The sequence below is a fragment of the Pipistrellus kuhlii genome, unplaced genomic scaffold (genome assembly GCF_014108245.1).
Source record: "Pipistrellus kuhlii isolate mPipKuh1 unplaced genomic scaffold, mPipKuh1.p scaffold_m20_p_1, whole genome shotgun sequence".
In the NCBI taxonomy this organism is placed as follows: Eukaryota; Metazoa; Chordata; class Mammalia; order Chiroptera; family Vespertilionidae; genus Pipistrellus; species Pipistrellus kuhlii.
In genome coordinates, this window is record NW_023425404.1 from 103,819,225 (window position 1) to 103,831,933 (window position 12,709).

Here is a 12,709-nt window from a genome sequence, read left to right on the forward strand (position 1 = left end):
GTTTTGGGCTTTTATTTATGTGGAGTTCTTTTATATATATAAAAAAATTATTTGTTACAAATATTTTTCTCACTGTGTTAGTTTTTCCTTTTTAGTGGAATGTGCTATTAAATATCAAGCTTTTCATTTTTATATAGTCAAATTTTTCTCTTTCTAATTTATTCTGTTATTTCTAGGCTTAGAAAGATTTATCGCTCACAAGGTAGATAAATATTTATTGCATTTTCATACCACTTTTACCCTGATTTGATGTTTTAATATGTAATGATACCTTTATTGATTATTTTGGTCTTCTATCCTTTTCAGTGATTTTTTTTAAGATTTATCTTTTTTACTCTCTTTCCTCACATCCAGTGATTCTCACCACACCTCATAAAATGACTTACAATCTGATCACCATGTTGCTAAAACAAATGAAGGGTTAGCCCTTATCTTATACTAGAGGCCCAGTGCACAAAATTTGTGCACTTGTGGGGGGGGGGGGTGTTCCCCCTCAACCCAGCCTGCACCCTCTCCAATCCAGTATGTCAAGACTGCTGGGAATAGGGCCTAAACCGGACATCCCTCACAATCCAGGACCGCTGGTTCCTAACTCTTACCCGCCTGTCTGATTGCCCCTATATGCCACCACCATCCCCTTCCCCCCCCCCCCCCGTCAGCCTGATTACCCCTAACCACCTCTGCCTGCCAGCCTAATCACCCCTAACTGCCCCCCCCCCCACTGGCCTGGTTATCCCCACTGCCCCCCTACTCAGCCTGGTTGCCCCACACAGCCTACTGTTCAGTTGTTCAGTCATCTCTCACCCCCCTGCTGGCCTGGCCGCCTCACACAGCCTGTTGTTCAGTCATTACTGTGACGGCATCCTGGACAATTTGCATATTTCTCTCATTAGTATAGAAGACCTCAGGTCAGTATTTGACACATTGATCACTGTATTTTTTTAAAATCTTTATTCAGATTATTACAGATGTTTCTTCCCCCCCCCCCCCCCCCATAGCTCCCTTCCACCTGATTCCCAGCCCCATGCTCTTATCCCGTCACTTTCCTCGTCTGTAGGTGTAAGATTTTTTGTCCAATCTCTTCCCATACCCCTCACGTCCCCTTCCCCCTGACAATTGTCAGTCCACTCCCTTTCTGTGCCCCTGATTCTATTATATTCATCAGTTTATTCTGTTCATCAGATTTTTATTCACTTGATTTTTAGGTTCCCTTGTTGATTGATATGCATTTGTTGTCGTTTTGTTCATAATTTTCATCTTCACCTTTTTTTTCTTTTTCCTCTTAAAGAATACTCTTCAGCATTTCATATAATACTGGTTTGGTAGTGATGAATTCCTTTAGCTTTTTCTTGTCTGTGAAGCTCTTTATCTGACCTTCAGTTCTGAAAGATAGCTTTGTGGGTAGAGTAATCTTAGTTGTAGGTTTTTGCTATTCATCACTTTGAATATTTCTTGCCACTCCCTTCTGGCCTGCATAGTTTCTGTTGAGAAATCAGCTGATAGTCTCAATGACAATAGTATGGGTGCTCCCTTGTAGGTAACTAACTTTTTCTCTTGCTGCTTTTAAGATTCTCTCATTGTCTTTTGCTCTTGATATTTTCATTATGATGTATCTTGGTGTAGTCCTCTTTGGATTCCTTTTGTTTGGGGTTCTCTGTGCTTTCTGGACTTGTCTTTTTCTTTCACCAGGTGGGGGAGATTTTCTGTCATTATTTCTTCAAATAGGTTTTCAATATCTTGCTCTCTCTTCTTCTGGCACCCCTATAATTCAGATGTTGGTACGCTTGAAGTTGTCCCAGAGGCTCCTTACACTATCCTCATATTTTTTTATTCCTTTTTCTTTTTGTTTTTCTGGTTGGGTGTTTTTTGCTTCCTCATATTTCAAATCTTTGGTTTTATTCTTGGGGTCCTCTAGTCTAGTGTTGAATTTCTTATATTATTTATTTCAGACAGTATATGCTTAATTTCTGACTGGTCTTTTTCCTTTTTTTTTTTTTTTTTTTTTTTACATTCTCATTAAGGTCCTTGAAAGTCTCATTAAGTTCTTCAGAGGTCTCACCAAATTTCTCGGCAGTTTCTAGAAGATTCTTGAGTAACCATATAAATGTGGTTTTGAACTCTATATCCAGTAGTTTGTTTTCCTCCATTTCTTTCATTCGTGACATGTTTCTTTGTCTCCACATTTTGGCTGCCTCCTTGTGTTGAAGGTGACCTATAGGGCCCAGTGCCTCAGCCTCCCCAGTCACCTGGGTTGGACACTCTTGGTGCTTCCCTTTGTGGGCTGAGTGCACAGTCTTGTTGTAGTTAAGCCTTGATTGCTGTTGGTACACTGGGAGGAACTGACCTCCAGGCCAATTGGCTGTGAGGATCAGCTGTGTCTTTAATGGAAGAACTGCTGTGCTGGAGATACCCTTATGGGGCAGGACTTGCTTCAGTGGGGCTTTGGTGCTCACTGAAATCTGCCTCTTGAGTGTATCACTTATGGATGAGAAGAGTTGAAATCTGATGTTTGTCTCACACTGACCACTAGGTACACTGGCTCCTGGATCTTCAAGGAGGTGAGATCAGCTACTGTCGTAGGCCTCTCAGCAGGAACTACAGCAGGATCTGCAAATTTCTCCTCTTTGTTTGGGGTTTGGAAGTTTTGGAGCTGTTTGACCCAGTGTAAATTTCTTAGGTTAAGCTGCAAAAGGGCAAGCCACTCATATTCAAAAGCCACTACACACAATTCCAGTGGGTTTATAAATTGGGCAGGGCAGGGTCTCAGGGAATTACTAGGGCTTGGCAATCAGCTATGACTGCCAGTCAGCCCTCTCTGTCTCTCCCTGTTTCCATGTTCCAGTGTCCCGTGCACCAGTGTAGTAAGCAATGATTGCTGCCGAAACCGGTTTGGTTCAGTGGTAGAGCGTTGGTCTGTGGACTGAAAGGTCCCAGGTTCGATTCCAGTCAGGGGCATGTACGTTGGTTGTGGGCATATCCCCGGTAGGGGGTGTGCAAGAGGCAGCTGGTCGATGCTTCTCTCTCATCGACGTTTCTGGCTCTCTATCTCTCTCCCTACCTCTCTGTAAAAAATCAATAAAATATATTAAACTGTGGGGGGGGGGGGGGGGGGGACCATTGCTGCGTGCACCACTTTGAGAAAGCCACCCTCAGTTTCCAAGCCGATGGCAGACAGTCCCACTTCTCCCTGTAGGAGTCTGGGTCTTGCCAGAAACTAGAGTTCAGAGCAGTCACTACTTATGTCTTCCCTGAAAAAGACAACCACGTCCTCAGTTGCCAGATCTCTCCACACGCGCCTCTGTACCTCTGCTTTTCCATGGCTCTGCACATCCTACACAGTCTCAATGCACTTTTTTCTTTCCTTCTAGTTGTAAAACTTCCACTCAACCAGCTTTGCTGTGGTTCTGTGTGTTGGTCCTTTTGTCTTTTATAGTTTTGGTGTGGTTGTGAGAGGCAGCATGTACAGGTGTATACCTTATGCCGCCATCTTAGTTTCCATCACTGTTCTTTGTAATAGAGCCATCCATTGGCCTCTGTGATTTCCACACTCCTGACTTTTCTCCAACTTCTCACCTCAGCTTTGCAGGCTCATCCTATTCTATTTTAATTATTGAAGTTCCTCACAACAAATTTTTACTTGCTTTTCTTCTCATTTATACTCTTACCCTAATTAAGCCTCACTGTTCCCATTCTTTTCTTTTTTTTAATATATATTTTATTGATTTTTTTACAGAGAGGAAGGGAGAGAGAAAGCTAGAAACGTCGATGAGAGAGAAACATTGACCAGCTGCCTCTTGCACACCCCCTACTGGGGATGTGCCCGCAACCAACATACATGCCCCTGACCAGAATCAAACCTGGGACCTTTCAGTCCGCAGACCGATGCTCTACCACTGAGCCAAACTGGTTTCGGCCCCATTCTTGACTTCAGTTATCATTCAGATAACTGCTTGGCTCCAGACCTAGAATTGCCTACTTGACATCTTAACTTGACCCTGTTAAAGAACCTCAAGCTAAACAAATGCAAAATAGTTATATAATCTAACACTTCACCTCTATCCTCTAGCCCCCCCAAAAAAAAAAACAAAAAAAAAACTAATTTCTGATTGGTTTTCTTCAGAATCCCAGTGTCAGTGAAAAGCTCTATCTATGTAGTTCCATAACCCAGAAAATTTACAAGTTATTCTTGACTACTCTGTCACCTCCAATAGAAAATCCAGCACCACTTTCTATCCAATTTAGCTCCTAAATATAGCTTTGAGACTGTCCATTTTCTTCATCTCTACCACCAAAAAACCCAATTCAAGCTATCGTTATCTATCATCTCTATTACTAAAAATTCTCTTAACTAGTCTCCCCACTTTGACTCTACCTCCTTACAGGTTGTTCTAACACTGCAGTATTATTTTCCAAACACAAATTTAATCATGTTATTCCCTGCTTAAAGTCATTTTGGGGCATCAAACCAGAATGTTTATTTGACATAGAACTTTATCTCTACGGGTTCCTTTCATGTTCACTCTCTATTCTGGATTGCTTTCAGTATCTAAAGCTCACTCTGCTACCCTTAACTTTAGGGATTCCACACATGCTTTTTTCCTGTAACACCTTTTCCTTGCCCTTTTCTTGGTTAACTACCAAGTATCCCTAAGATTCCCTTTTAATCAATTTATTTAGAGAAGACTTCTCTGACTTACACAATATCAGATATATCCAGATATGTGACACCATATGTTTGTCCTTCACAATACTTGGATCACTGTCTTTTCTCCAATGGAATGCACAGTGCCAGGCACTAATAGGCCCTCAGCATTCATTGGTTAAATGAATAAATTCATGATTATATTTCAGCCTAAATTATAGAATCATCAGGCTTTTTAATCAAACTAAGGTTGTTTGATTGGGAAAATGGGACATACTATCAAATTTCTTATTAAAAGTTTTCCTAAGTTTTTTTTTATCTTTTTTAAATTTATTGTGTAAAGTTTTACATATATCTCCTTTTTCCCTGATTGACACTCCCCTTCCCCCACCCACAGCCATCCCCATCCCAGGCAAGCCACCACCGCCCATGTCTGTGTTCATTGGTTATGCTAATATACATGCATATAAGTCTCTAAGTTTTGTGTTATAAGTGGAATCTCTAGTTGCTTATTGTTGGCATTTAAGCTTTTTTATCTAGATCCAGTTATTAGTTTTTTTCCTACTTTAAAATCTTACTACTAGAAATGTATATGTTTTTTAGCTAAAACTACCTAAAACTGATTTTTAAATAGTTTTTATCTCTTTTGATCATAGGCTATACTTTAGATCATAAAATTGGGGAGAGGTTCTCTAGATTTTATTCAAAGAATATTCTTACTGAGAAGATAGCCGTGCCCCACCCCTGAGAATTTAAGACACTGATTAAGTTAACTATTATAGTTTGGGAAATTTTTATAATTAACATCTATATAAAACTTAGAGCTCGTACAGTTCTTTGATATGTTATTTTTATATTTATTCACCTATCCTTAAATCTTTTAAGGTAGGTATTATTATTACTGATAAATAATTGAGTCTCAGGGAAATTAAGAGACTTTTCCATGGTCATTAAAATATTGAGTTCCTGAACTGATGTTATACCCCAGTACTCATTCTTGAGAGCTCATGCTGTTTCTTCTGTATCACATTTCTTTTCATTGTGTGTACAAAACAATCTGAAAGTCCTTAATTGTATTCTAAGTGAGTAATAAGCTAGAAACTTTTCTAGAATAACCCTTCTGAGAATTTTTAATATTTATATTTTTATATATATTAATCATTTAGACTATTATTTTAAATTATTTTCCTTATAGGAACCTCCAGAAGTTTAGCCTTTTTGGAGACATAAGTGTTCTACAACAGCAAGGAAATTTGTCAAATACATACCTCAGCAAGGTGGACCCTGATGGCAAAAAAATCAAGCAGTAAGTTATTTAGTTAGTAGAAAGGGGCTTATTTAATAATAATTTTAGTTTTTCTGAGAAATTGTAAGGTATGATACAATCAAAAGAGTAATGATTATTTCTCTTAAAAGAACATATATCCTGGAAATGTTTTAACTATGAAATACAGTATCCATTATATGCTATTTCATGTCATAAGTTTTAAGACAAATCAAGGGATTTTCTGGGTAATTATTGCTTTGTGAAACTTATTTCTCTGCTTGCTTTTGCTATAACACAAATTGTATGTCATCAGTCTTTCTTGCTGTACTGAAATAAAATGCTGCTTTTCTTGAACATATTTCTATATGTTTAATACATCTTATTCCTTACATTTTTAATGGCATTTGTGATAATACTTGTGAGTCGGATAGAAATTAACTGAGAGAAAATGGATCTCAAAATTGCATGCCATTTCATTGCCTATTTAAAAAAAAAAAAAAAAAAAAAAAAGACGTAAAAGATTAGTGCCAAATGGGATCTTTAGTGCAAACAGGATTGTTATGGCATGTGCTTTTCTTACAGGATTCAGCAGCTGTTTGAAGAAATACTGAGTAATAGTAGGCAACTGAAATGGCTGTCCTGTGGGTTTATGCTGGAAATAGTAACCCCAACATCACTGTCATCTCTCTCAAACTCTATTGCCAACACCATGGAGCACCTGAGTTTACTGGACAACAATATTCCTGGTAACAGCACCCTTATCACTGCAGTGGAACTAGAGCGATTTGTGAATCTGCGCTCACTCGCCCTGGGTTTCTGCGACTTTACAGCTGAGATGGCAAGAGTCTTGAGTGAAAGCAACCATGTGCCTTTGCAGCGACTGTCTCTCCTGGCCCACAATGTTTCTGTGATGCACAAGTCTCTGGACAGCATGCCAAATGATGAGCACTGGAAAGCCTTGTCACGTAGGAGCCCCAGCCTCCGGGTCTACATAATGGCTTTTGATATTAAGAGTGATGATATGTTAAAGATTCTGAAACCCAGTATACCACTAGAGAGGATTCATTTTGACAGCTACATCACTTGTGTTTCGGGAGCTATTGTTGATCTTATATCTAGGCAGTATGACAAGTTCCTCACTCATTTCATATTAATGAATGATGTGATTGATACATCTGGTTTTCCAGATCTTAGTGATAATCGAAACGAAGATCCATTGGTATTATTAGCATGGAGGTGCACAAAGCTCTCTCTTCTGGCAATTCATGGTAGGTGATTTTCGATTCATTTGATACCAATATTACATTTGAAATGTTTTATGCTATGAAACATAACATTGGCATTTAGTGTTAAGAAATTTTATAACAAATTGATATGCAGATTTTCATACTTTAAAGTTTTTAAATTATATCACTTAGAAGTAGGAAGTCACAACTCTACCCTAAGGTTTCTTATCCAAGTTTCCTATTACTTTTTCTTCTATCATGTCATTAATGGCATTTCATCAAAATGGTATCTGAAATCATTTTATCTAAGAAAACATACATATTAACTGACAGTAAAAGTATTTCCTCTAATCATAGATCTCTTAAAAAGATAACATGGAAGGAAGAGAAAGTATGATTTTTTTTTTTCATTCCCATTGCCCCATCTTCTAGATTCTAGGGATTACCATATTAATTTATATCACTTTGTTTTTTATTTGGTAGTTCCACTGATTGGGCATATTTTTATTTTATACTGGAGCCTTTCATCTTAATGTAAACTGTTCTCATTTGGAGAGTTTCATTCTGATAAATTAGAAAAACATTTTGTTTCCTTTTTAATACTTATAAGACATTTACAGGATACGAATTAGGAAGTCTCTGCAAACATCTTACACTACCTTTATTACCTCTGTTTCTTTTCTTTTCAGCAACATTTGTGTCTTGCTTTTCAAGTTTTGTTTTGTAATTTGGTCAGCCAGCAGAAATAGTAGCAAAGAATAGACCAGTGTTGAAGGTAAAAAATAAAATGAGGATTTGTATGGGATAAAGAAATGTTAGGTTATTCAGAGTTAATTTAACCTCTTTTTAAAGCTTTTTTCTCTTCTTTTAATAAGTAAGATGTTGGATATAGCTAAAGCCCCCATCCATTCCCATTTCATTCCTTCCCGGAGGTAATTATTCTGAAGCTAGTGTATATCATTCCCATGACTGTTCTGCACTTTACATATTTGCTACTGACAATTAACAATTTATGTTTAAAGTGTCATTTCATAACTTTGGACTATCATTTTCACTAATGAAAACATTAGTTTATGTATTATTAATGGATACATATATATGAAGTAAAAAAAATTTCTTTATGCTACAGCATTATCTAGTTAAAAATTATATTTTAAACATCTATGATTTTACTAAATGTGGTATCAGAATAGGATTATAACACCTTCCATTTCACCACTCACAGTAAATTCTTGGAGACAATATAAAACGAGTCTCTCAGTCTCTCTCTCTTTCTCTCTCTCTCTCTCTCTTTTTTCTTGCTAAACAATCATACTTCCTTCTCAAATATCTGTAATATTTTTTAAAGGAAAAGGACCAAAGTAGTCATTGTGATACTCATTTGTGGAGAAGATTAACTGATCATATAGACAAAATAAAATGCAAGGAAATTATAGTGCTTGTGTTTTGCTTTTTTTTTTTTTTTTTTTTTTTTAAGGTTACACAGTGTGGGCACACAACCTCATTGCCATTGCTCGTCTTCGTGGCTCTAATCTAAAAGTACTTGAAGTCACTGAAGAAAGCATTGATTTTGACCAAGGAGAACTGGCCGACCAGGATGTGGATCCAGTGCATAACCTTATTGAGCAGGTATCCCTGGGCCTGGGTCAACCTTGGCACGCAGTCATGGACATCGAATCACTCAGTGTCTTCACTGAACCAAATCGTCATTTTTACAGAGAGATGCAAAGCTTTAGTGAAGACATTTAGCTTTTTTTAAAATGTACAATTCCTGTGGTTACATATGCAAGTAGGGTCCTATTATGTGTTGTTTTTTTTCAGTAGTGTGAATTAATCCCTTTGTGCTGTGTTTAATCAGTATTAGCTTCATAGAATTACATATGTATATTCTACTTCTTGATCAAAGAACGTAGTCGGGTATTGGATTAGAAGTTCAAAGTGACAATGTGTAGGGCTTTCACGGTTAATAGACTTGTTACCAAATCTTAAAGATACACAACCGAAGGTTGTCTGAGGTTGCTGGCTAACTTTATTTTTCACTGAGTTACTCAGCCTTTGACTATTTTATTCTTTGTGTGTCAGAGCTGAACTCGGGAGCCAAAATATTTTTATACATATATAGATACCCATAGCCTGGTGGATTTGTATGCAATATTCTGCATTCACGCATTCTAATAGCATTTCATTAGTTCTTATTTGAAATGGAAGGGAGGATAATGTCCCAAATGAGTTATCTTTAACAGAAAAGCCAAGATTTTAACTTTCATTATATATATAAAATTGATTATCACCAATTACCATTCTGAATTTTGTATAATACTAGGTTAGAATCTTGCTTAACCCTTTTTTTAAAAATGCATTTACATAAACAAGTATTCAAATTGTTAGATTTTTAGAAACTATATCTGACATGATTTTATTCATCAATTATATTACACACTCAAGTTAGCTTTTAAGCCCAGATTTCAAGTAATAGAGGAAGAAAGAAACTATATTCCAGGTAACACCTAAAAGAAAATAAAAAAACAGAATTGTAAACACCCATGCTTGCAAGCAAACATTAGTCGTGAAATCCCTATCAACAAGTCACTGGATTTTTCTCTGTCAGCGCGCGTGTCAGCTGCCAAAGAATAGACTTAACTGAAGAAGTGCCCACATGCTGGCAGGGGCCGGCCCACTCTGGCCAGCCAGATTCTGCTAGATTGTAATATTTAAGGTCGAATTTCGACCTATGGTACACAGCTGTGCTGTGGCTCAGTCAGCAACCTCAGAACTCTGAAAAACAAAACACAAAAAAATAAAAAAATAAAAAAACATGCACCTGTTTCACTGTGAATAGTGAATGTAAAGGAAGAGGAAAAACTGAAAACTTGTTCTATCACAGGTATGAGCTGCTATAATACATGAAGAACATTCCATGAAGTATGTTTTAAAACCTTGTTATATCTGAGAGGCTTTAAAAGCCGACTTAACTGTTTCAGGGCAACCGCGGTACAGACGTGGTCTCTGTGAGACTTCCACCTGACCCCAGTTTTAAGTGGTACGAATGTTGTGCATTTAATGTTAAAGGACAGTCTGCAATAATAAAGTAGCCAACATGGGTGCCCAGCAGTGCTGAGACCTGGCTGCTCTATTGTAAGCTTTGGAAACACAATTTATGCAACAGATGTCCAGATATGATTCTATTTATGGAAAAAGTTTATATGTGTTTTACAAATGGTTTTACCATCTTATATTAAAATGACCTTTTGACAGGTGTGCACTGTTTTGTCTCCAGTGGGCACATACCATGCGGATTTTATATGTACATCAGTAGTGTGAATCCACTGGCACAGTGTGTGTAAATGCCAGATGTGGTGAGATTTTATCTTATAAATGTGATCAGATAAAATAACTCCTGACAGAAACTGTAAGGAAACCAGCTGAATGTTTGACCTGATGACTGATGTTATATGGTTTATGTTAAATGTATATTCTTTTAATCAATGAATAAAGCATTAAAAAGTGGTCGTTGATATATATAGCTTGTTTATGAAGCATGAAAACTTTTAGTATTAAAAAACTAATACTTCTTATATTGTGTATAATTATATGTTAGCTCCTATTATAATCTGAGCAATGAAGTTCAAATTTGAGAATATATCATGAATTTTAATCTGAATAGTTGGGAAGAATTTAAAATTTTACCTCACCTTGGCTATATATAAACTTAAAAGCAAACAATAGACTGGTTAGCACACAAAAAAGCAACTTACTTCATTATGCCAGTATTAAATATATAGTTTATAAACCCATATATTGCTTTAATTTGGCTTTGCAGTATTCATTCTTGGATGTTGAGGCAAACAGCTATCATTGATGAAGAAAATGGCTCTTTTCCTTCCATCCTTACTCATTCCAGAGACAGTTTCTTCTAGGCACTGCCTCGCTTTGGAACCGTCATCATCCTTCTGCGTTCTTGTTAGACACATTTAACGCCTCTGAATAAATGGTGGGGGCCTGAGTTGGCGGGGATCTCCCTTCTCTGCAGCCAGCGCCGGAAGAGAGATGAAACAGGTTCTTGTAAGAGGCAGCCGGGGATTGAGAAATATATGAAATAAAGAGAAATAGATTCAAAGGTGGGTCACTGCCCTTTCTGTGGAGAGAGGACAACCTGAGCCATGCAGCACATTTATTTTATTTCCAAAAGAAGAAGGGGGGTTTCCCTGAAAAGCTTAGGATCAAAGGAGTTTTGGGTGTGCCCAGGTCCTATTCAATCCCTCATTCCCAGCACAGGGGTAAAGATAAGAAGTCAGTACTGGTAAGTCTCCACCATTTGGGAGAGGCCTTTTCCGGGGAACGGCCATGCCAGTCACCTCGGACTCAGCTGACATCAATTTAAAGAATATCCATATGCATTCCCAGGGGGTCCTCCACATAAACCACCATGTTTATGTATTTAAAGAACCAAATAGTACTCAAAAATGTATAAAAAGGAAAGCATATTTATATATGAGTAATATATAAGTGTAGGTTGGTATAGTGAGGCACAAAACTAGGAGACTTGCTATCTGTTTTCTACTCTAAGCTCTGACTCTAATGCTACTTGAGCCCAGACTCTAATGCTACTTGAGCTTTAGTTTCCTCATCTGTGAAATGAGGGATTGGACTTGGTTATCTAAAATTCTTGATTCTTCATCCAAAGTTTCAACCCTTGTTAGCCAAAAGCTTAAAGATATCTTTGAACAAATGTATTAAATAAAATACTATCAAAACATAGCTTACTATGAAGTTTACATATTGAAAATTACGTTCACACTTCCACCATCACCCTAGGAATTAAGAAAGGGATTCAGTGGAGCCGGGCTTGGAAAGATAGTGTGCTTATAGTTGAACACACGGTTTCAAAACCAATTGCTTGGGGCCTATAGCATGAATTAGATTGGATTTCTATGAAGCCACCTCCCAAGTATATAAAACGGTTCTAATGGAGTTAACACTGGAAGGTATGAAAACCCAGTAACTCCCCTACATTGCCTATATCAAGGTTTCCCAACCTTTTCATGGCCTGACACAATTAGAAAATACTGTACAGCTAAATTGGAAGGAATTGGAGCAAAAAAATAATTGTTTTTTTAAACCTCACCTGAGGATATGTCTTTTTTGTTTGTTTTTATTTATTTTAGAGAGAGAGAAGGGAGAGATTGGGTGCTTTCACATGCACCCTGACTGGGAATCAGTCCCGCAACCTGGGTTTTTGCCATAACCAGGAATCAAGCATGACCTTTCAGTATACCAGGATAGCACTCCAACCAACTAAGCCATACTAGCCAGGGGTCATTTTCTTTATTCTATAATTGATGAGAAGAATAAAATGAGGATTTGGGAATCATGAATTTGTATAAAATTTTCAAATAAAATCTTGTCATGTTTTAACTGATAACCTCTTAAAAATTTTAATATTGCCGAAACCGGTTTGGCTCAGTGGATAGAGTGTCTGTCTTCGGACTAGGGGGTCCCAGGTTCGATTCCAGTCAGAGGCATGTGCCTTGGTTGCAAGCACATCCCCAGTGGGGGATGTGCAGGAGGCAGCTG

The 12,709-nt window shown here is 37.6% G+C and overlaps 1 protein-coding gene across 3 annotated transcripts in view; it reads left to right on the top strand.

Moving 5' to 3' along the window:
* The window catches only part of FBXO33 (F-box protein 33), a 33,946-nt gene extending 21,691 nt beyond the window's left edge, over positions 1-12,255 (top strand). Inside the window, exons 2-5 of one of the 3 annotated variants that reach the window (XM_045587689.1) lie at positions 5,838-5,948; positions 6,492-7,177; positions 11,037-11,125; positions 11,558-12,255. In XM_045587689.1, the coding sequence (XP_045443645.1) occupies positions 5,838-5,948; positions 6,492-7,177; positions 11,037-11,110 (871 nt within the window). In that variant the 3' untranslated portion in view covers positions 11,111-11,125; positions 11,558-12,255. Of the gene's footprint in view, positions 1-5,837; positions 5,949-6,491; positions 7,178-8,612; positions 10,643-11,036; positions 11,126-11,557 lie in introns of those variants that run through there. The other 2 variants (XM_036458537.1, XM_045587687.1) reach the window with 2 other exon arrangements.
* The last annotated feature ends 454 nt before the right edge of the window (positions 12,256-12,709 follow it).